Below are 24,998 nucleotides of genomic sequence, written 5' to 3'. Positions count from 1 at the left end.
TTATTAACAATAGAATACGAAATGAGAAAACGATCAAACCTACTCATCGACAATCCATCCCCACTATAACACGAGAAACGCTTGCCTTTACAAGGAACATCAACCAAATTGCAATCTTCAATGAAATCTCCGAAAGCTTTGATCTCAGTACCGTTTTCATTCCGAGACCTCCCTTTCCTTTCCCTACTATTCTTGATGGCGTTAAAATCCCCACGCAAAATCCATTCACCATCAACATATTTGTTTTTAAGATCTAGAAGAACTTTCCAAAGAGATTTTTTTCTTTGAAGATCACAGGAAGAATAAATATTAAAAACATAATACAAATCGCCCTGCCAAACAACTTTTATCCCCAAGAATCCATCTCCCAAAAAACTGTTAAGAACGAATACCGTATCTTCCTTCTATAACGTAATCAAACCTCCTGACCTCCCTACCGAGTTGGAATAAGAATACCCGATGTTGTCTTTCCTCCAAAAACTCTTCGCAGTGAACTCCTCCATCAAAACTATCTTTGTTTCCTGAATAACAAAAATATCGGCATTACCTTTATTAATGATAGAACTAATCCTCCTCCTCTTCAATAAACTACCTCCCCCTCTCATGTTCAAAGAGCCGATAATCATTTAAACGTCCCCGACAGAACCTCCTTACTATTGTTAGAGACACTCTCCTCTTCCAAGTTCGGCTGAACCACCCCAAGAGCCATCACCGCTGACCTCAAAAAGCTTCCACTATTATCCTTCAAATAATTTCATTTTCTTCCATTGTTCCTGCAAATGGCAGAAGAATCGGATTGTTCCCCGTGGAAGATGCAGTTATCGCTTTGCGGGACACAAGAAACAGACGCAGAATGTAACGCCCGGAAATTCAATTATTCACTTAATTTAGACGTTTGGAGTGTTTAGTGAAAATTTCATATTTTGGGACGATTTAGTCGGTATTAGTTCGGGATAGCGGGTCGACAATTAATCGAGATTTTTAACATTTTTAGCATTAGAAATATTATTAGAGTGTCGTTTATTATTCTGGGAATTTTCAGAGCAAATAAAATTAGACCGTAAAATAAGAGTTAACGGATAAATTTGGAGTTTTAATAAAATAAAATTATTGGGCAGTAAGTGTTGCACATGTGTTTTGAGAGGTGGCCCAAATTGAATATTAGAGAGGTATTATATTAGGTTTAGAAATATTGACTCACAACACCAATTAGAAGAACAAGCAACAAAAGAGGGAGAAATTAGGAGAGCATAGCGGTGAACCTGGGGAAGATGAATCTTGGGGATTTTCGATCGGGACGATTTAGAGCAACCCTCAATCCAAAGGTAAGGGTGGGTATCTTGCTCTATAAATAGGGACATGATGGATTGTATGTGGGTTGGGGAATTTTATTGTCTGTGTTTTGATTGAAAACTTTTATGCTATATATGAATAATTTTGTATTCTTGGGTTGGAAATTTCTCTGTTTTAATGATATTGCTGGTTGGTGTTCGGTGACTGCCTTGCCTGAATTGAAATTTATGATCAACGAATATTCTCTGTGGTGCAGACAAATTTGTGATGTTGTAATAATAATTTTCTGGAATTGAGACGTTGTAGAGGAACGACCGTCACCTTGCTATGACGAGAGGCACCTATCATTGTGCCGAGGGGCACACCCTCATATGCATACTGTAGCAATACATGAGTTATATCACGTTTCAATTTTTAGTATTGGTACATCATGTTCTTAGTTCACCAATATATATTTCATTATAATAATTATTTCAATAATAATAATATTTATAATAATTAGTATATTAATAATAATAATAATAACAAAAATAAAACATAATAATAATAATAATATTCGAGAGATTTGAGTTAGAGATAAGATTTAATTTAAATTAATTTTCAATCCTATTAGAGTACTTGTCAATATGGTTGTCAGAGTTGTCAATATGGTTGTTAGAGTTACTTTCGAATTGTTTAGAGTTAAATCTGATAAGTTATAAAGATTAAAATTAAAGGTAGTTGACCTTGTAGAGTTGTTTCATTATTACTTGAGTCAGGCCACTAATCAATTAGGTTCATAAGAGTTACCCTTATAAGTAAGAGTTGTCAATAGAGTATTTTTGGGCGACGTTTTCGGTGATGTTTTGACTTGTTGCATATTTTGAGATACTGCGAATTTTGTGATTTGCAGGAAAATACAGTGACGAATAATTATCAATAATGGTTGATATATTTTGGCGATGTAGGCGAATGCCTTATGAGATGTTATTTTGTGATTGATTGTGGTTTGTTGCATGTCATAGTGTCTCATAAATTTCATGTTGTAGCGACAGCCTGGATTGGCAAAACAGCGACGAAGGCTTATGCCTGTTTTGATGCCTCTATTAACTGGAAATTGGCGATGGGGGCTGAAGTCCTGTGTACCACATGCATGATGCATTAGTCGTGTCTCATTCATTTTTTATTGCGACGTCGTGCGTGATTATGTTATTTTGATTTTGAACTGGTTGATTGGAATTGAAACTTGAGATATATATTATGACTTGAACCGTAATATACTTTTTATCATGACTTTATTTATATTGTTTGATATCTCACCCTTTGCTTGTTTTCGCCGTTGCCTTTATACTGGTAACGTGCAGGTGATGCTAGTTAGTGAAGGATTTAGCTGCTGTGAGTTGAGTCGGTTGTCGCTCTGATATGTAGCACTCGGGGGGATAAAACGATTGTTTTTTTTATTATTGTTTTAATTGCTGAATTTTATTTAGTTTTGATTTAAATTGTAACTTAAAGTTACCATGCAAAGATGCTACGACTTGCTTTGAATATTTATGAAGTTTGATGAATTCCAACGGGAAGTAAGTTATTTGATGAATGTTTTTGAGGATTAAATTAATCATATGTCCGCTTTCGTTTAAGTGCTATGTATCTATGTGGAGGCATAATTGTCGTATGTGAATTAAATGACGAATGTGACATCCTATTTCATCGTATGAAAATTTTAAAATACTCTGATTTTTGTTTATAATTATCGGGTAGATTTGGGGTGTTACATTAGCGGTATCAGAGCAGGTCGGTCCGTCCGTCTAGTTGTCGAGTCGTAGTTAGTTAACAATCGAGTATTGTTAATTACTTTATCTGACTGTTGTTTATGTTGTAGTGCTTAGTTGAGATGGCTGGTAGAAACGATGCTGCGATTGCTGCTGCTTTGGAAGCTATGGCGCAGGCTTTGGCAAATCAGCCAAATGCTGAAGAGAATGCGGGATCTCGCAGTTTAGCAACCTTCCAGAGAGAGAATCCGCCAGTCTTCAAAGCCAAGCATGACCCTGATGGCGTATTGGAAAACCTTATTAACAACCTTCTCCGCACCATGGTCCAAGCTTCACTTTATCTCATCTACCATTCTGTTCATATCACAGTCATGTTCTGCCCAATGTTCACCAATGTACGAGGAAAAATCGGCTATGCTATCGGAAGAATCGTCACCCCCTAACCCTCCCTGACCAACAGAAAATCTCTCAGACCTACTGCTAACCGACTTCGATGAAGGTAACGAGGAGTTAAAATTGGAAACTAGCCCAGACGCAAAACCAACTGGACCAAAATACTCCTCCCTTAAAGTTATAAGAAATTCCTTGCCATCAATGGATGTCACCACCGAATTGTTGAGGGAAAAAGAAATCGGAACCCTCACAAGAATCCTGGCAACATTGAATTTAGCTCTGTTTGCCGTATTGTCGTCTAAACAAATGAATGAACCCATGGAGTTAGCCAAAGATTCGAACAAGCCTTTGTTCCATCCATGGCAAGGGATACCGTACGCCCTAATCCACATCAGCCTGTTGTCGTCTACTTTGTCTTCCTTCCATCTCCTGATGTCCGTGAACCAGTTTTTTCACCAAACCTCACCTTCGCCAATCAAGCCCTCTATGAAGCCCTCTTCTGTCTCCTCCAGCAAACAGAGAGGAGCGCCCAAAGGAGTGACCTTCACCGAATAGTACCCTTCAAGTTCGAAATGAGATTGCATATTGTATGTGGATTCAGGAATACAGACTCTCCCCACGAAAGCTTTGGAAAATCTCTTCCTGTCATCTTCTAAAGATTTGAAATCTCCAAGAACAACAGGCTTGTTCACCACTCCTGGCTCACCGCCCCTGCGAACGATACACCCCCTCTTCTCTGACATGAATCGACATTAGCCTTACTTAGAGGAGCCTTCTGAATCCTCTGCATCCCATGTTGTCTTCCCCCCATTCCATGCGTCAGAACCGAACCCCTTCCTCTCTCAAATCTCGGCAAATTCGCGTGAATCTTCCTCCCATCTATCAAGATGTTATCGAGTTTCACCACGAGCAGACGGGCATCTATAACTCCTTTGAATCGTGCAAATCCAAACTTCTTCCCAAATTTGTTGAGCCACGGAGAGATGGCTACCTCCACGATTTCTCCGATGCAACCGAATAACTCGAAGATATCAACAGCCTTAATACGATTGGGAAACTCAGAAAAATAAACAGAAATTAACGATTCCCCCTCTCCTTCTTTGAACTTCCTCTCCACTTGGTGAGAGTCCCATCTCGCCACCAACCCCCGAAAACCCTACCCTTCGCTACTGACCACCTTCCTCCACCGTGACCGTGTTCACCGTACATGAGAGCCCAAACCCCAAGAATTGCCCCTTGGTTGCGATTCTTTTGTTTCTCTTGTCTTCCTTCCTCTGACCAATACATGCACCAAAGAATAATATTAACATGTATTTTACATTCAAGTATTATATTCTTAATTATCCGAGTTTACATAATAATTTATAAATCTTGCATATATAAATTTATCGCACATATGTTAAACTTAACAAAAAATAATAATATTATTTTCAACATATTTTACATGGATTTAAACATCATATAAATGACATATTTATTTAATATAAATATGTTCCTTTCACCGTATTATTGAATAAGGAAGAATGAATGTTCATCTCTCCATGAAAGTTATTCTCACAAATTAACCACAAAAAGAACCATAATCTGAAATCACATAAATCATAAAATTTATATGAATTAACTATGTACCTTTTACCATCATTGAAAGTTGTTATCATCTTCTTTAAAATTGTATACTTTAATATTAATTATAAATATAGCATGGATCAAAATCAATTGAACCTAAAGATTACACAAAATAAATTTCAAAGCGTGTGTTTACACTAAGCTTTAGGTTCGATTCGCCCTCATCAATTTAGACAATTTGATGCAAATGGGTTAACCGACAAATCTTCTTCAAGATACTTTAGAAACTTTAACATAAATCACACATTCACATTAAACATATTGATCAACCATATTTTACTGAATAAAATTCTCTCATTTATTTTCGTGCACTAGAAAAATAAAAAAATGATTTTGATATAATTTTTTATACTTGAAACATATTATTTTTATGTGTTTTTTATGCCTAGAAAGTATCTCTATTCATCCGATTGTCTGACAGTATTTCCTTTCAAGCTTCACCCATAGAATTCACTTCATGATTGACGTTATATGTTGTTGTGTTTTATGGATTATGAATTTATTTTAATCTCTTGTTTTATGACCTTTATGCTTGTCAAATATCGTTGCATGATTGTGTCATTGGCCTTGTTATGACTTGGTAAGTAATCAACTGTGAATCACATTTAATATCACCATATGGAAATATTAAATTAAAAAAAATACAAGTAGTATTAATTTTATAAATAAAATAATAATTAATACCTTGTCAAAAATTAAAATGAATGAGACGTTTTAAGACAAATTTCTTTTATAAGTTATTAGTCATTTTAAAATAGAAAGAGTATCTTATAAAACAATACCAAATCAATTCAAATTAAGATTAAAGTAGATAAGATTAAAACCTCATCATTAATTGAAAACTCCCTAACTAACCAACCAACTAGGTCAACATACGCAAACACATTGCTCACCAACTAAATGATACTTGTACTTATTTTACCAGAAATAAATAATCATATTCTTTCTTTTTCATTGGCCACCAAGACCTTTGAGTGATATTAGAACTCAACTTCTACCCAACCCATAATCATTCATAATGCATAGAATTTGATTTTAAATTGACCATTAGGAGTTAATAATTTCACAATATGTCTAAAATCCCAACTATTTTTAACTTTTCTTATTTGCAAGATGTATTGAGGAATGTATTTCGTAGGACGGGAAATGAATATGTTTGTCCTGTTTAATTTTGTACTATAAAAATTTGTTAAAAAAGATACGAAATAAAGTAGACATAGTTTAAGATACAGACCTAAACCTCTAAATCTTTAATTTGCCTTGCAAAAAAAAGAGAGTGGAACAGACATCATAATTTTGCATCCCTAAAAGCCACAATTTATAAAAAGAAATCTTGATTATGATGACGCGCGCAAAACACTTAAAAAGATTGATATATATATATATATATATATATATATATATATATATATATATATATATATATATATATATATATATATATATATATATGATTTAATGAAAATACACTGACAGTGTAAAGCAGTTTTACACTGTCAGTGAATCGTAGCCGTTAAATATTTATTAAAATTTGACTTTTATTTTAATTATTTATAACATAATATATGTGAATGGTTGTGATGTTCTGACTGTGTAAAGAATTTTATACTGACAATGCATATTCATTTTATATATATATATATATATATATATATATATATATATATATATATATATATATATATATATATATATATATATATATATATATATATATATATATATATACGCGAAGGTGCGAGTTTAAAATTTGGTTTGTCAGGTAAAAATGCAAAGAAAATGGACTTGTTTGGCTAGTCGGATCTGTTTTGCCGCAAAAAAATGGACATGATCTATTGGTCGAATCCGTTTTTTCACCCTAAATATTTTGTGATATAATAATATTTTAGTTATTATATATTTTTGATGAAAAATATTTTATATTATTGAAAAAAAACACTCACTTATTTTGCAAGCTACGTTCACTTATTATAGACCATGTGAAAAGGTGCCAAAAAAGGGTCCCAAATTCTCACATTCTTCTATCTCTATTAATCAAAACTAATATGAAATTAATTTCCTTTCTTTATCAATGTGTTGTTTTCCTTTTGATTTTGCATAATCATCTATATATATTTTCTATGGTGCTTAAGCTTCAAGGCAAAAAGAGACAAAATTGAATGATTAATGAACTTTCATAATTTGAATATATTTGCTGGACTTATAATGGATTCTTGGCAGCAATAATAATAAGCTACTCAATTATGTGAATTTTAAGCAAGTAGACATTTCATATTTCATTTCATAATTAACACAAAGACGAAAAGCATGTCTTACCAAACCACTTATTGTTAACTTGTCAAATCAGTGATGCCATGGAAACTATGCTTTCTAGTTTCTATGCTTTTAAAAAGCTCCTAATTGGTTGGATTTTGGCAGTATTAATGAAAATAAATTTTAATTTAATTTAAAACCCTACCAAAATAAATAATTGAGTTTCAAAATTTGTGGATTAGATAATTATTTTTTGTTTGTTAGTGATATTTTAAAATTTTATTTATTTAATTTAGAATCTCACATCAAAATTAATCATGCCAAAATAAAGCTAGTTTTTTTCCCACATAAAATTTATTTCTATCCACTTAAATCATTTCTATTAGATATAGAATCTAAAATAAAAAATAAATAAAAAACAAAATCACATTTCTATTAAATTTAGAAAAAAAAATGTCTAATTTATTCAAACTGAACTTAAAATAATCAAAGTGTTATGTTTGACTAATAAACTAAACTTTGTTGCTCAAATAGTTCTAGAATCGAAACTACCATCGAATCGAACTGAAACGAAAATAAAAAATGCTAAAAAACTAAGTTAAGATTTTTTATCAAAATAATTCAAAAAAAAATATAGTAACAGTTTAATTTTTAACAAATTTGGAAAAAACTGTGTTTTAATGATTTAATACAGTTTGAAATTCATATATCAAATTAATAATTTTAATTCGGTTCGATTCAGGATAAATTAAAAGAGTTCGGTTTGATTCAGAAGATATTTTACTGTTATTTGGTTTGATTTGACTGAGTTCGATTTCTGAGTAAACTCTACCATAAACAACCCTAGTATGAGCGTGGATTCAAATCCGTAATATTTCACTTATTCATTTTAAATGGTGAAATTCAATCATTAAACTCTTAAAAAATAAAAAAATAAAAAATCTAAAAATCTTCAAAATCATTTTTGTAATTAATTAAAAAAGACTAAAAGTCTAAACATCTCCACCTAGGCAGTAGTTGGTTCATTTTAGTTGGCCTATCCATTTCTTTAAAACACCAACCCTCTTAAACTCTCCAACCTACCCTTCCAAGAATCAAGAAAAAATCCATAACATTTCTTATGTTATAGACTTCCCATTTTCTGTGAGAATTTCATCTCACAAAAGACCAATTCCAATGGAAGTCTCATGCAAAATCCTAAGAAAATCAATTCACACTTTTCTTCAAAACTATCAAAATTTCACCACAAAAGCATCATTCCTAGCCTTACCATTCTCTGCATCAATACTTCTCTCCCAAGCATTAGTCCCTTTGTCTTCATCACTCTTCCCTCAAATATACAATCATCTTAAAACTCTCTTTTATGCTGCAGGCTTTCCCTCATCACACTTGTTCACTATTCTCAACCTTAAAGTTTCTCAAACAATCACTTCCTCAATCTTCACCTTTCCTTTCACTCTCACCTTTTTCCTCATTGCAAAAGCATTCATAATTCAATCTTTGAATAAGAGCGAAAAATATTCGCAATCTTCGTCCTATAATAATTACAAACCAATCCTTCACACGTATTTCTACAACACTTTCTTCATTCTTTCTGCGAACGCGACTACTTTTTGCCTCCTTTTTCTTGCCTTTAGTTTCTCTGAAGGGCTAGGAAACTCTTCGCGGAGTTTGACCCTTTTTCTATCGGCTGCAGCTGTGGTTTTCTTCTCGGTGATCCTTGCAAATGTGCTCGTGATATGCAACATGGCGCTCACGGTGTCTGGTATGGAGGGACGAGGAGGATATATGGCGATTCTGAAAGCGTGTATTCTTCTAAGGGGGAAGACGACGATGGCTTTGTTCTTGGCATTACCTGTCAATGTAGGTTTGGCTGCCATTGAAGCCTTGTTTCAGTTTCGGGTCGTGAGAGGATATTATATCGGAGAAAATTCATGGTTTTTCTTGGTTTTGGAGGGTATTTTCATTGCTTATCTGTACTCGATTTTCATCATCATTGATACTATTGTGAGTTGCATGTTTTACAAAAGCTGCAAAATAAGAGAATCATGGATTGATAAGGAAGACAAACATTTTTTGAGGATTGAATTCATTGGGGAGGAGAATTATTATGGTTGCTTGGGAGTCAAGAATTTCCAAGAACTTCCTTGAGTATCATATCATATACGGTTGCAACATTGGCTTTGTTCTTATTGATTTAATCGAGGCTTTTCGATTTAAGTTTCTCCAAAAGAGATACAAGTTATTCTAGCAGGTATTTGAAAAATTCATTCATGTTTGTTACTCGATCCAAACCAAACCGAGCGACTTTCAAAGGCGTGAAGGTTTTTATCTCAGCTATGTGCAAGAACAAGAAGCTGGAGATTAGTTCACCATTACATTTTAATGTTTTTTCATTGATATTCTTAAAGTCTGTCTACTTTTTATTTCATCACTTGTAAATTGATCAATAATATAATACAGTGTGAATAATATACAAAAGATCATGCTTATTTCCCTTGAACTTTTGAAGGTATAGTTAAGCATGTTTCAAAAGAACAAGACCATACAGTTTCTTGCAACTGATTGTTAATTTTGGCTTTTAGCAAATCCAGGAGTTATTTACTGACTGCATAATTTATTTCTCAATTCTGTCAAAGACAATAGAGACAAGGTGGTTAACTATTTTGTTTTTAGTCCAAAAAAAGAAAAGACTACTACCAAACACGACACCGACACTTGAACACCTCTAATAATTTGAGAAAGAAGAATAGACCCAAAAAAGAAAAGACTACTATCAAACACGACACCATCACTTCAACGCCTATAATATTTTGAGAAAGAAGAATAAACCCAACACCGACACTTGAACACCTTAATAATTTGAGAAAGAAGAATAGACCCAAAAAAGAAAAGACTACTATCAAACACGACACCGACACTTAAACGCCTATAATATTTTGAGAAAGAATAAACCCGACACCGACACTTGAACACCTGTAATAATTTGAGAAAGAAGAATAGACCCAAAAAAGAAAAGACTACTATCAAACACGACACCGACACTTCAACCCCTATAATATTTTGAGAAAGAAGAATAAACCGACGCTTATACACCTAACACCTATAATATTTTAAGAAAGAAAAATGAATGAATATAACTATACGTATACATTGATACAGATATCTAACATGTCTTCAATTTCAGACATGTCTTCAATTTGAAGTCTGAGAAGTGTATATATAGTCTCAATTCTCTTTTAGAATTCCCTTTTAGAATGCATGTAATTATCTAAGTATCAAAATCAAAATCAATAGAAGACACTATGCATTTGTATATCATGAATCTTGTAGCCTTTTGTAATATAATATAACTCAGCAAACAAAAAATAATAACTTTAACAATGTTCAATAATGCAAAAAATTAGATATGAAAATGTCTCTCAACTGGTGCAAATAAAGATTCAATGCAACAACTGAGGTACCACCATATGATAAATAACTACACTACACCTTTGAATCTGCAATGTATCTTTCTAGAACCAAAATGTTAGCATATAGTCCAGAATGCTAAATTTCATTTGATACATTAGATGTTGCAAAAAGTGAATAAAACAGTAACCTTTTATACTTCACTATCCTGTATTGTATTTCACAAGATAAATGTAAACTAGGATTTCTAACTCAACCTGTTGTTTACTTATAGCTACACTACAAAGACCTGTTTCCTAATTCTTTTCTTAACCTGATAACTATACACAATCTAATTGTCGGCTATCCTACAAAATTCTCTATTTAGAAAGAAAAAGAGAAACTATTTTCTATGTTACATGAGAAAGAATTGGATCCTAAAGAAGAGGGTTAGAACTTTGTACAAGGTTGTATGGTACTAATGTTGGACTCTGGTGCTTTACAATCAAACAGTGTGTGCTTTGGTGCCCGAAAATATGCCGATGAGTGATGAAAGCTGAAGCAAGTTCTATTGCAATAGAAGACATGTTCCACTTCAAAGTTTCTTTTCAATTTGAAGAATCAGATCCATCGTCTTCGTGGCGTGCATTAGATGCAGATTGATTCTCAATCTCAAGCAATCTCAGCAGGCACCGATGCTGGGTCAGAATTTGGCTTTTCCAGAATATTTTTCTGCGAATATTCTGCAACATGCCATTAAAGAATCAACTCCTAAGCCTTTTGTATGTACAAAGATCAGCACGTGGCGAGAATTCGCAATTTTGCCTCAGTAAATGACATCGAGAGGCTAATTGCCACACCATCATCTTGAAAGAGAGGTTACTTAGCTCAATCTCGAAAGCAGTCCTGTTGATACCCGCAGGTAGATCTCTGCTCTCCGGCTGATAATGGTGTCAGTGCAAAGGAGTGGACAACCCAGTCTTCAATAATCTCTTCTGCACTCTTCCATGTCAAGTCAATGTCCTTAGCCTTCTCCGTTTTAGCCTCTTCCTCAGCTTTCTTCTTCGTTATCTTTTTTACTCTTCCTTGTCAAACCACTGCCTTTACCCTTTTCCATTTCAGCCTCCTTCTTAGCCTTCTTTTCTATTTCGGCCTCTTTCTCAGCTTTCTTCTTCTCTAATTCTGCTTGTTTGATATTATCATCATGTGCTTTGAGAAACATCCTTATAAAATTTAAGAGAGTTGCAGTAACTGCAATCAAGAATCCGAAAAGTTAAGAAGTTAGCTTGAGCAATACAAAGAACCCACTTCCAAGACCAAAAGACAAGCAAAACAAACTACCAAATCAGCCTAATTTAAAAATATATATACTTGCCCCAACCATAACTGTAAAAAAAGAAAAAGGTTAGTAAACCGCATTTTCTTCAAAACATCATTCAAATGAATTATAATCTGATATCATTGAAGTCATCATTGGAAAGACAATGGCGATATGTGTGATACATATCAACAAGTAATAATGATCAACCTACCTTGCTCAAAAGGACAACGGGCGGGATCCTCATTGAAATACTGTGCAAGTGCGTCTGCATTTCTACCCTGTCACGCAGACAAATAATATAATCTTTATATCCCGTGTATCCGTGCATAATCTACCAAAAAAGATGGTTAAGCATATTACCACATCAGAATATAGGCGTGTTACAGAATCCACCTGAGACTTGGCTTCATTAACGAAATCTTTCAATGTCTGGAAAGAACAGAAAGGTAAGCCAAATGCACAGAAAATACAAACCATATATGCTAGGATTAGCTTCATGGATGCAATGTGAGGAAAATCTTGTTTAGTTCTAAAAAAATAAAGCACTACTTCGTGTTGTTTTTACACATGGCCAATGTTTATAAAAGACTACATTGGCCGAGGCAGACAAATTGTGTCATCACAAATAATTTGTTAAAGATGCAATATAAAAAGTATTCATGAGCATTTACTTAATAGCTTAAGCATTTGGGAGAGGTGGTTCATAGGACTCGTGTGAGGAGACGTGTTGTAATTTATAGCAACAATCCTCAATACTTACTCAACAACTTAAGCTTTTGGTGAGTTGGTCCAGATGTGCTTAATAACTTACAAAGGGCCAATAGCAACAGTGCTCCAAGTGCACATTATCAATATACTGATGATGATAAAAAAAAAAAAAAAGTATTTGCATGTGCAGAAGAGTTTAGAAAAAAAAAGTATTTGCATGTGCAGAAGAGTTTAGAAGAACGAACACACTTCGAACATACTTCAAACGAATGTGAGAATAAGCCACCGTAAGCATTTAGAATATAAACTCAGAATCAGCTAATAGTTTTGCTTTGACAGTAAATAATAGAGAAAAATGGGAAAACTCGACTTTAGGGATGGATAAGATATCAGTAACTGCAACTCCCATTAGGCAACAGAAAAAATAAGCCATAAACAAGCTTATTGCCTCAACAAGATTGGGGAAACTGGAAAAAGATTAGTCCATGAAGGTACAAGCTTACCAGCTCAACGAATCTTTGACGCCCATCATAATTAAAAATTTGAAAGAACATAGAGCTGCTTTTATAATGTTAGACTCGCGGTTATTAGGAGGGTACAATGGGAAATAGTAAAAATACTCGTGAGTGTAACAGTCTAACAGAATGCAGTGACATGTGGAACTAGAGTATTGGCTTGTGTGACTTTATAAAGAGGAAGAGGTGTGATAGGAACCCAAATAATAGGGATGCACGGCAGTGAAATAAAGCAAACAAAATACAAAACTGATTGTATTATTTATGGAAAATGGAATGATACAGAGAGAATGACAGCCCTGAATCTGACCAGAGCTAGGCTCCTATAGGAAGCTAGGGCTTCCTATTCATATCTAATGCTCAACTACACCAAGATAATCTCTCAACCCCTCTATCCATTTCTTATATTGTGGAACGGTTACAATCAACACTCACTCAAACCTTCTCAAGAACTAATCAAGCATTCCCCTTTTTACCCCTTCTAGTGCAGACTCTCCACACCTTGGGCCCGTTAGAATTATGATCCACTTTCTCATTACTCATTAGTTTCGTGGTCTCTAACAATATGGTTATAAAGGGAGTGGAAAGGGGAATGCAAGGGGTCTGGAATATTTTGGAAAAGACATGGGCAAGCATTGTGCTTGAGAGCGAGGAGTTCATTTCCTATTTTCTTTATTCTCTAGGTTAATTTGTCAATTATAGGGTGGTTCTTGGAACTTGATACCAATCCTTATAAAGGGAAAGGGGTACTAAAATAAGAATTGTATTGGCCATTGGCTTGACATTTCAAAATAATATAACTTTCTACATCATTTTACAAATCAAAAGGTTCAGACAAAAACTGCGTTCAAATTTGTTTAAGTACAATGAAGATATCAATTTAAAAGAAAAATCTACCGGACCCTTACTCCACAGATCTGAAGTCTGAACTAGAATTCCCTAGGCTTGACTGTAAACTTGAATTAATTAATTATGATAGGCATAAAAAGAAATCAAATAATGACAATGTCCCCCTTCATGGTACACAAAAGTCTGTTTATGAATTAAGTTTAGACAGAAATTTCTTGGCATTTTATTATGCATTTTTCATGATTTATTAATAAAGAATCAATAGACAAACACAAAAGTGCTAACACCTTACGGAAAACTTCAGATACTGGGCCATCACTTTCAGAAGCAGCAAGCTCCTGGTTTACTTTTTCTAGTCCCTTGGTAATTGCCTGCATTTCTTCTGCTAATGACTTCAATTGTATCTGCAAGATTAGAAATAAACAAACAATATTTATTGCAATCACATGAACTACTACTGATAGTTGGTCAGTATCAACAGCAATTTGTTTTGGCTAACAATGCAAATCTCCATTGACTATAGATAGTGCTTAATAAAAGCTTACAAAGCTTCCTCAATTTACAGGTAAATTTTGTGATGGGGAGATTGCAGTAAACTACAATGTGGAAGAAAATATAAGTCTGAAGAATCATGTACCCAAAAGTATGTACAACCCAAACTCTAACCTGGTAATAGAGTCTATCTTAGATGCATTCAGCATTATCGATGGCGGATGGCGGACCATGGCACAAATCCAAAAATTCGACAATACCGGAAGACATATGATGTCGCCATACTCGAGTATGGTACCGTGGCGCCACCATCCTTCCCAAATCGGTAATATCGGTTTTCCAAAAATCCACCACTGATATCTACCATGGTCAATACTAGACAACACTAGATCCACTGGGGGGAATCCGATATCATGCCACTTTAGTACACTCTAAATGTTCAGACCTAAGCATTAGGCAGTGTTGAGAGTCTCATACAAGATAGTGATATGGCCTTATGGTGGTTATAGACATCCCTCATCTTACAAGTCCGCTTTGTGGGATTGTGTAAGGAGTCCCAAAACCTAAGAATAACATGTATTTTTAATTATTTTTTAAAATCTGGGTGAACAGTCAACCGTTAGTGCTCAGGAAACTAAGACAACATGCCTGTCTCGGCAATTTGAAAAAACTAAGAGTTTGCAAAAGAGATGCCCTTCGCAAAATTTACTGGAAATAGAATTCAATCTCTCTTCTTTTGTATCCTAATGATCATTTCATAAGTGACATTATAAGCATGTGCTTCCCAGCGTATGAGGAGTTAAACCATAATATGAACAACAAGCGTACCATTTCAAAAACCATTAAAGACATAAGGGGGTGTTCTTTACAAATACAAGGAGAAATGTCAAATCACACCAAAAAATCATGGTAGTAAGGTGAAGTACCTTAGAGGCAGTATCTACGCTAACTAGGTCGAGGTGAAAATCAAGGAGTGTAGGAGACTTTTCAGCTAGGACCTGAAGTTTAAAATGAAAAAGAAAAACCAGAAAGTTAGTCACCTAATAATATCTTTATTTATTGCAACTTAGACTTGTACCTTGCAAAGATAATGCATCAGTGTCATTTTGCTGTTAGAAGCACGAGTATCGGTGAGCTTTAAAAGGCTATCTAACTTAAATCCAACAGCAGCTCCTGTAGAAAGTGGAAACGTTTCACATCAATTATACTAAATCATATGTAACAAAAACACCTATATGTTTGTCTGCAGCTAACAAGAGAAAAGGCAAATGATTACATAAATGTTAAAGAGAGAGCTAGCATTTTTATGTGTTTCCTATACTGAAAAAATGAAAGGAGAAAGACACTTCCATTACTAAAAAAGACCTACCTCTTGCTGTTCCTTGATTCAATGCATTACCCAAATAAAGAATTTTCTTCATAATCTCCTTCAGTTTGACTGAATTTCGGACCTATAAGGCGACAAGACACACAAGGTCAGAAAGATACAACAACAACCAAGCCTTATCCCACTATGTGGGGTCCGCTACAAGGTCAGAAAGATACAAGCGACAAAAATTTGTTAGATTCATAAGCAAAGTACCTCTTCACATGCAGAGTTCACTAAGTTTAAACTCTTATTAAACTCTGTAATCTGCACAAAGTGGAATACAGATAAGGAAAGCAAGAAACCATATATACATAAAGTTCAGAAAATTATTACAAACAACAGCAAACCTGACACTGAAATTGAATCTTGAAACAGAATACTCTTAATTTCGACTCAACTCGTGGCACTTTCATCAGCTCCATAAAGAACTGAAACATTACTAATATATATAAGTATATGATTACTACAAAGGGGTTATTGAGTTTAACAAAGATCAAAATGATTTATTTGTAATACGACATGTACATCCTAAGGTGGAGAATATTAATAAGAGCAAGACAACTTTTTTCTTCCACATGACACCAGGAATCATGTTTAAGTTCTATATGCTGACATTTTCTTTGTACAATTACTACATAATACTTTGGTCAATAGAAATCAATCACAGACCTGTTCGCACTTTCCCAAATTCTCCTTGTTGCCAGTATATGCCTAAATATTCATAATCAAGATGAACACATTTTAGATAGGAATAAAACAAATCAAAGGAAAAGGATGTAACTCATAGTAACAGCAGATGCCAGAAATGAGAAAACTTAATCGGCAAAAAAAAAAAGATGTAAAAATCATGTATAAGTTCATATACTTCACCTTCAAAAGATCCATTTCCTCTTTGGTAGGGCAAAATTTAATAAGATTTTCCACCTGATCAACATCTAATACTGTGTCATCCAAAGCCAGAACTGCAGCCTGAGAATATTAATTTCAAAATATTAAGCCAGAAAACTTGGTTTAAGTCTTTATGATATAGATCCATTGTGTATTTTATACACATTTATCCCTCTCAACAGGACCATTTAGATCCAAGCCTTTTTCAACAGTTTCTCTTAGCATTTCCTTATCTTCCTCTATCTCTATTTGTTGGGCTATCCTTTATCTGATTATTCATTTATTAATTCATCTATTTCCTTATATTTCGTTGTGTCATCTTCTTGTTTATAAGTGTTGCTCATATGTTCTAATAAATTAATTCCTCATCTTAACTTTTCTTATATATCCACTCATTTCTGCAACATTCTCAACAGCTGACATATGCTCTTGTTGGCACTTAATCATCCAACATTCAGTACATTCAAAGACATTTTTTTATCAGAAGAAACAACTCAAAATTTCCACTTCATCCGCCAAACTCAAAACCTATCTCCTTTGCCTCCATCACTGTGTCTAACAGACACAACTACGAAATAACTTTCCAAGAATTTATATTTATATTTCATGCAAAATAAAATACTATCATTCATTATAGTATGCATTACTGAAAAATCCAAGCTTGCATATGTATACTTTAAAAATAGGATGACATGAATTAAGAAATTTCAAAGTGCCAACTTACCATCATATCCGGTAGAGGCATCTTAACCTTTGTAAGCATTATTTCAGTATTATAGGCTCTCCTTAAATCAACCTATAAAAAGTATATAAATCCAAAAATAATTGATCAGATACTTGGGAATTACCAAACAAATATGAAAGTCAATGGGTTTAGAATGTATATTTGCAGTAACAACTAAAATATGCACCATTATGTATGCCAACCACATAGAAGAGAAAACAATGAACAATGACAACATTAAAATAAAATTTCCAAGAGACAAATTCAATAGTCATTCATGTTCAAAACTATATGTACTACGGAATGCTCAATCTTTTTCTTGGCATGATAAAACTAAAGAAAAATGTACATTTGTTCCTCACAATCAGAGAGTGAACACCTAATCACTCAAGTCAAATCAAAGTGAATAAGAGTTCTTTAATGAACAAATTATTAGGCATTCAAAACAGTGATATTTAATTCCAACTTTAATATGAAGAAAGCCTTATACATAGCCACCAATGTTGTGAAGTAAAACTACAAATCATGGTGAACTACAATTCCAAAAGGAAAGAACAAGTGAAGCCATCAAATCATATCTCACAAAGATAATGTACAGAAAAGTACCAAGGTAATTTTCTCAGGTTTGGATCCTGCGGATTTGCCTAGCCCTCCAGATTTACCACCAGCAGCAGCAGGTTTTGGAACATTTACAGCAAAAAGCTTCTCTAACTCTGAAACGTCAAACTCTTGTCCACTAAGATAGATTGCAAAACCAATCATTACAACCAGAAAGAAATTGAAAGCATGAATGACGTGATTAATTATAGCAAATTGAGAAGACATAAAAATCATGCAAAAATAAACATGTCAAATTACATTTGAGTTTCTCCATGTCTTTGTAATTCTTCCCATAAACTTCCTTGCAATGCCCTTGTTACCTTACTCCAATGAAGAGGCTTTAAGGAGGATCGCCGAGGTGCCGCTGCACCAGTAGGACGAGCAAGTCCACGCCCTCTACCTCTTGGATCAGCCCCGGGTGGTGGGGGTGCACCACCTGGAAGTCTAGGAGGTGCGGGAGCACCAGGTGCATGACCTCCAGGAGGCGGTGGTGGAGCAGGGCCTCGACCACCTGGAGGTGGAGGAGGAGGTGGGCCGTGGCCACCTGGAAGTGGCGGAGGAGGTGGGCCTCGAAAACCTGGAGGTGGCGGAGGAGGTGGGCCTCGAAAACCTAGAGGTGGAGGAGGAGGTGGGCCTCGACCCCCCGGAGGTGGTGGAGGAGGTGGTGCCTGTGTTGCATGCATTGGAGGTGGTGGCGGTGGTGGAGCTCCATAGAATGGTGGAGGTGGGGGTGGTGGGGCCATAGACAATGAATGAGGTGGTGGTGGTGGTGGTGGTGTTGCTCCATAAAAAGGGGGAGGTGGAGGAGGTGGTGCTCCACTAGTTGTAGGAAGATATGGTGGTGGTGGTGGCGGTGGTGCTCCACTAGATGCAGGAAGATATGGTGGTGGTGGTGGGGTTGGTGGAGCCCCATAGAATGGTGGAGGTGGTGGTGGTGGGGTCTTAGACATTGAAGGAGGTGGTGGTGGTGGTTGAGGTGCTCCATTAGATGCAGGAAGATATGGTGGTGGTGGTGGTGGTGGAGCTCTATTGAGTGCTGAAGGTGGGGCCTTAGACATTGCAAGAGTTGGTGGTGTTGGAGGTATTTCACTACTTAATGTAGGAAGATATGGTGGTGGTGGTGGGGGTGGTGGGGCCTTAGGCAATGAAGGAGATGGTGTTGGAGGTACTCCACTTGATGAAAAAAGAGGTGGTGGTGGTGGTGGTGGTGGTGGAGTTCCATAGAATGGTGGGGGTGGGGGTGGGGGTGGGGGTGGAGCTCTATAGAATGGTGGATCCTTGGACAAAGGAGGTGGTGGTGAAGGTGCTCTACTTGATCTAGGATGAAATGATGATGGTGGAGTTCCAAAGAATGGTGGAGGAGGGGGTGGGGGTAGGGGGCCCTTAGAAATTGAAGGAAGAGGTGGTGGTAGAGATGCTCTACAAGATAGAGAAAGTGGTGGTGGTGGTGGTATGGGTGGGGGTGGGGGTGGTGGGATGTTAGACATTGAAGGAGGCGGTGGTGGTGGTGGTGGATGTTCTGCACTTGATGAAGGAAGAGGTGGTGGTGGCGGAGGTTGTGTTTTACTTGTTGAAGGAAGAGGTGGAGGTCGTGCTCCACTCAAATGAGGTAGAGGTGGAGGCAGTGGAGCTATACTAATAGCAAGTGGGGTTGATGGAGCTTTACAAAAAGAAGGAGTAAGCGGCAATGGTGGTGGAGGTGGAGGTTGAGATTTACTTAAAGGTGGTGGTAGTGGAGCATTAAGTGATGTTGGTGTTATAGGAGGAAGGAGTGGTGGAGCTCTATCCATATAAGACAAAGAAGGTGAGGGAGGTGGTGGAGGAGGAATGGATGTAACTCCATAATTTGGGGGGAGAGAAGAAGGGGGTGGAGGTGGTGGGGGAGGAGGAATGGGAAGAGAGACTCCATCAACTAATTTATAAACTTTTGATGCAAAAACACTTCCTATTGAAGGAGGTAAAGCACCACCATTTTCTCCAACCATGCCAATTGATGAATAATAGGGCTTCCTGTGAGTAGAAAGAGGTAATGAGCTCCCTCTATTTTGCGCAGAAAATGAAGGCGGAGGTGGGGGTGGAGGAGGATGAGTTGCAGCTTGTAAGTCCATCTCTTCATTTTTCTTGCCAAAACCTGACAAAAAAGGTGGAGGTGGTGCTGGTGGTTGAGGAGGCGGTTGAGGCGGCGGTTGTGGTATCGTAGACACTTTACCATCCAAGGAAGAAGATGGTGATGTGGGTGGAGGTGGGGGTGGAGGGAAAGGGGGGAGATGAGGTTGTAGCACTTGATCAGAGCTCAACTGTGGTGCTTGAGTAGCTGACTGATGAGATGACTCTGTAATTGGTGTCAATGGTGACAGCTGGGCGTTTGAATCAGTTTCCCATATGCTTTCTAGAGATTTTGAATTGTCCCCATTACAACTTTTCAGATCATTTGTCGAACGAGAACTAGAAATACGTCTTCCTTTGGCATTAGTCATTTTCTCCTTCGCAGAGGTAGCATTTGACAAAACAGGTGGTAAACTATTATGCCTTATCGGTGGATATGAAACATGCATTGAATCTTGATAAGAACCTTTGTTAGAAGGTATCCACCTAGTTGTTGCATTTTCTTTTGCCTGTTTTTCCTGAAATCCCCGTGGTTCTTTCTGTTTAGCCTTTTGCTTTTCTGCAACTACGTCTCCCACTGGCTTTGAGTCTGAAGAAAGTTGTTTCTTTTCACCAGATATTGATCCGGCAAGATCATGCGTCTGCTGCCCTTCCTCAGGCTCTAATTCTTTAAGTGTTGCATCATTGTCTTCATCATAATTGTTTCGCGTAACTGCTAACTCATCATGCACATTCAAAGTGACTTCCTGTCTCTCCGGAGTTTCCGTCATATCAAAAGTAACAGCAGTGGAAGTTAACTTATTTTCTCCACCATCCACAGCAATATCTTTCACTGCATGAGTATCTGAATCTACACGCTCATCAAGCTTGTATTTCACATCATCAACCGTGATGTCTTTCACCTCATTAATAACAGAATCTGTCCATTCAACCTGTTGGTTAATCCCGTCATCTTGCGTAGAATCCTGAAAGGTAGGAGGATCTGAATACTCTTTCCAGACATCTACTGCATTTTGACGAAACTTTGGAGAATCCTGTATATCAACTACATTGCTGAAAATCTCTTCCACTTCGTAGAATTCCTCAGGGGAACCGCTTTCTGTCTCATTTTCATCTTCTTCACTCACATTGACTGTGGTTAGATTAGGTATAACAGCATCAGCATCCAAAAAAAGCACCTGATACAGATATGAGTATGTAATCATCTCCTACAGACTTGAAAAAAGGCTGTGACATAAGAATAACAATAACTTACCTCAGATTTAAAATCCTTGGGGAACTGATCCTTTGTATCCCACAATATATCGATTTCATCACGGCTCAGCACCAAAATATTTGACCGTATAAATGCAGTATGAAACATCACTCTAAACATCATCTCCTCACTAAGGAAATCTTCGTTTAAATGTACGCATTCAAGAACGACATCCCCTTGAACACGACAACGAATATCAATTTTCACGAGCATACACTCTGCCTGTGGTTAAAATTTCTTAAGCAGACTTTCTATTAAATTAATTCACATTCAGTATGAATAGCATAACTTTACATCACCTGCGGGTAGTGGCGAACATGATTTTGGACTTTTGAAGTTGAGAAAAGAAGCTTAGAACTTCTATTGGCAGGATTTGAAGGGTCCGGACCATAAACATTTACAACAGGCCTGCAACCTTTCCCACCATCAAATAATGGAAGATCTCTTAGAATTACACAATCTAAATATAAAGGTGTGTCTGAAGGAGGCCACTCAGAACCCAAATCTCTCCTGGAAATATAATGAAGATATCTTAACTGAGAAGGCTGTGGGTTCAAAGGAGATAAAAGCTGGAGAAGTTCTCTGGGTGCTTGCTTGTAGACCATTTCAAGAGTCTTCAGCTCCCCACTATATTGTTTTCGGTACAATAAAAGACCGGCTAACATAAATGCCAGCACAGGCCAACCCCCTCTTTCACAGTGCATCAAAAGCACATTTTGTTGCCCCTCCAAAGACAGCCAGCTTTCACTTGATCGAAGGAAATGATGAACCATCTCTAGAGGAAGAAGTGGACAGCCCTCGTATTGCCGAGGGTACTCCATAACTGTCATGTCACATAAAGATAATATGTCAGAAATTTGGCTGCGCCTATCCCCTTCTCTGAAATTGAACACCATGAAAGAAGCATCTGGAAAGTAATCTTGTAGCTGAGCTACAATTCCCCCCATATACAATTTGTACTCATCTTCTTCCAAGACGCCCGTAGAGAAGCAGCAATCAAAAACTGCATCAAATAGAAGAGTAAGAACTCAAAACTTATTCTAATTTTCATAATTCATTATTCGGATTTGATGTTCATAAATAGTTAAGAAAACAGATATTGATCGCAGTGTAAATGAGTTTGTCAAAGAAAAGCTAACTGCTCAAGAAGACCAAGTCTAGTATACATTAATCAAAAGAGCAAGGTGCCAAGTGCCAACTACCATATTTACAATTTACTCTATTGCAGCAAAAGTAACTTTAGGCAAGGCATAGACGAAATTTCCTAAAATAGAATGGTTTTACGGGGAAGGTAAAGAGAGTAAATTTTTCATTCAATGTAACGATTCTCTAACTTAATAACTTTTTTTAAAAAATGAAAGATTATCATGAAGCTTAGTAGTATCCTAACTCTCAATCTTGTGTTAATATATCTAGCACTACTTTATTTTAGCATTTGCAATTGAAATCTCACAGCCCGGTGCTATTTCAAAGTGACTTTTAGGAAGCTAGATATTCTTGCTTCATCCTGGATGTGTGTTAGGCGGCCTGTCCACTGCAATTCTAAACAATGGGTTAATATAACTCTTTAATTTAAAAGTGAAAGTTCAATCCTTCCTTCCCTTTTCCTCCAAAACCCTCCATCCAAATAAATCAGTTTCACTCGAAACACTTCTTCTAAGAGTTCATATTAAGACAAAACCAACCTTCCTTAGTTTTTCAACCAACAATCGTCAACCGATGAATCACCTTCACCATCATCCCTAAATACTTCTATTTTAGCATATTGTTTCAAATTCAACCCCCAGTATCCCATTCCACTATTCGCTACACATTCCGGTTCATAAAGATTTAGCACAAACAAACAACAATACCTTAACCCACTTTGAGAACTTAAAAATTAATCTAACCCTAAATAAGCTCGACTTTGAACAACCCAGTACTTTTCTCTTAAAAAAGAAAGACCTAACCCGATTCCCGAATATTAACATCAATCAGAAAACACATAAAAACGAACACCAAATTTGTCAACTTGATGAACCTCGAAGCAAAGCATTACCGAAACTAAATAACCTAAAAACCACATTGTTCTAAGTTCTAACTAACAGTAATCTATACAGCAACAACACTTCAAATTAGGTTATCACATTCAATCACTTCCATTTTCTCAAATTATCACCGGTTCGAGCCAAATGCTTCATAGATAGTAACACATTACATCACATTACATTACATTACCATAAACATTCTTCAAAACTTCAATCCTCAGTAGCTCAATCGCAAGAAAAAAACACATTATTCATTCAAAAAATTGAAAAATTGAGATTTGAAAAAAAAAAAAAACATTACCATAAACTCTCTCAGAGATCTCGAGAAGACGATCCGGCGGCTTCCGGTAAAATAATCTTCGGAACAGCGCCATTGGATGGCGCTGTTACTTCCCCGATCGGATCCAAACCGGTAACCGGAGAATTCTCACTACAACGAACGAAACGCACCGTTTTGTAGATCTCAGAAATTCCCCCAAATTGAATAATAGAATAGAGAATGTAGATGATAATAACAACAATTGATAATAATTAATAATTAATGATAATTATTAAAAGAAATTCGAAATTGATAATGAGAAATTGGAAATGGAGAATTTAGAAGGAAAATGAAGTGTGGAAGTGGAAAATAAGTTGTAATGAAGTTATAAGAGCTGTTTTGTTTTTTCTGTTTCTTTGTTTCTATGTTATGACGTTTCGTTCATGTGTGTTATGAATTTGTTTTGTGAATTTGTTTATCTCTCTATATATGTTGTTATGCAACAACAACAACAACCAGGATGAAAGTATAAAACATAAAAACTCCCGACAAGAATACGTTAATCAATTTTTTGAGAGAGAAAGAGAGACAGAGAGAAAGAGAAAGAAAGAAAGCCATCTTGCTTTGCCTTGTCGTTATGCATATACTAAAATCTACGTGGCATGCCACGTGGGACTTACGTCTACCTTGTCAAATTGTTATTGCTCTTTTGAGATGATTAAAAAGTATTCAAATTTAGTAACAATGAATAATAATATGAAAAGTATAAATTAAAGTATTCGACTAGTCCAAAACTATAAACATCCAAAACATTTTGAATGAGTAATATTATAGGCGGGTTTTTTCTTTACCCACCTTCCTATGGGGTCACCCCCAGCAAAAAGTTCACTTTATCCCTGCTTCGGAAATGCATTTTCGAAGTATTTTTTTTTCTAAATTTTTCCAAACTTCGGAAGTGCACTTCCGAAAACACCAAATGGGGAGTGTTTTCAGAGATGCACTTCCGAAAACACATTTTTTCAGATTTTAGTGTAATTCGGAAGTGCATTTCCGAATTATGCAGAAGTCTTTCTTTTTTTTATGGTTTTCTAATAGTCCCGTACGAAAGATATATTGGACGTATAATATGTACAAAACGAAAAAGCCGAACAAAACAAACGACATATCAACGTAAAATAC

At 36.0% G+C, this 24,998-nt stretch overlaps 2 protein-coding genes across 4 annotated transcripts; one reads left to right on the top strand and one right to left on the bottom strand.

The window, feature by feature from the left end:
* The first annotated feature begins 8,364 nt into the window (after nt 1-8,364).
* Nucleotides 8,365-9,915, top strand: LOC131631450 (uncharacterized). Its single transcript, XM_058902247.1, has one exon. It carries the CDS (start codon nt 8,493-8,495, stop codon nt 9,465-9,467), a length of 975 nt encoding a protein of 324 aa, XP_058758230.1. The 5' UTR covers nt 8,365-8,492; the 3' UTR covers nt 9,468-9,915.
* Nucleotides 9,916-10,901: 986 nt separating this feature from the next.
* LOC131631449 (formin-like protein 20) lies at nt 10,902-24,407 on the bottom strand. Of its 3 annotated transcripts, none has more exons than XM_058902243.1 (17): nt 23,862-24,406; nt 21,833-22,536; nt 21,534-21,755; nt 18,431-21,456; nt 18,179-18,308; nt 17,573-17,644; nt 16,831-16,929; nt 16,630-16,671; nt 16,308-16,388; nt 16,174-16,224; nt 15,961-16,042; nt 15,670-15,764; nt 15,518-15,589; nt 14,387-14,503; nt 12,388-12,456; nt 12,239-12,305; nt 10,902-11,957 (listed from the first exon to the last, which is right to left on the bottom strand). In XM_058902243.1, exons 1-17 carry the CDS (start codon nt 23,932-23,934, stop codon nt 11,758-11,760), a joined length of 5,202 nt encoding a protein of 1,733 aa, XP_058758226.1. In that variant the 5' UTR covers nt 23,935-24,406; the 3' UTR covers nt 10,902-11,757. The 3 variants fall into 3 exon arrangements, with proteins under 3 accessions (XP_058758226.1, XP_058758229.1, XP_058758227.1); XM_058902244.1 differs by having other exon boundaries at nt 11,820-11,957; nt 12,239-12,300; nt 23,862-24,407; XM_058902246.1 differs by lacking the exon at nt 23,862-24,406 and having other exon boundaries at nt 21,534-21,751; nt 21,833-21,970.
* Nucleotides 24,408-24,998: the final 591 nt, after the last annotated feature.

Source organism: Vicia villosa, unplaced genomic scaffold (genome assembly GCF_029867415.1).
Source record: "Vicia villosa cultivar HV-30 ecotype Madison, WI unplaced genomic scaffold, Vvil1.0 ctg.000825F_1_1, whole genome shotgun sequence".
In the NCBI taxonomy this organism is placed as follows: Eukaryota; Viridiplantae; Streptophyta; class Magnoliopsida; order Fabales; family Fabaceae; genus Vicia; species Vicia villosa.
Note: the sequence above shows the minus strand (reverse complement) of the source record. Positions and strands in the feature narration are given on the sequence as shown.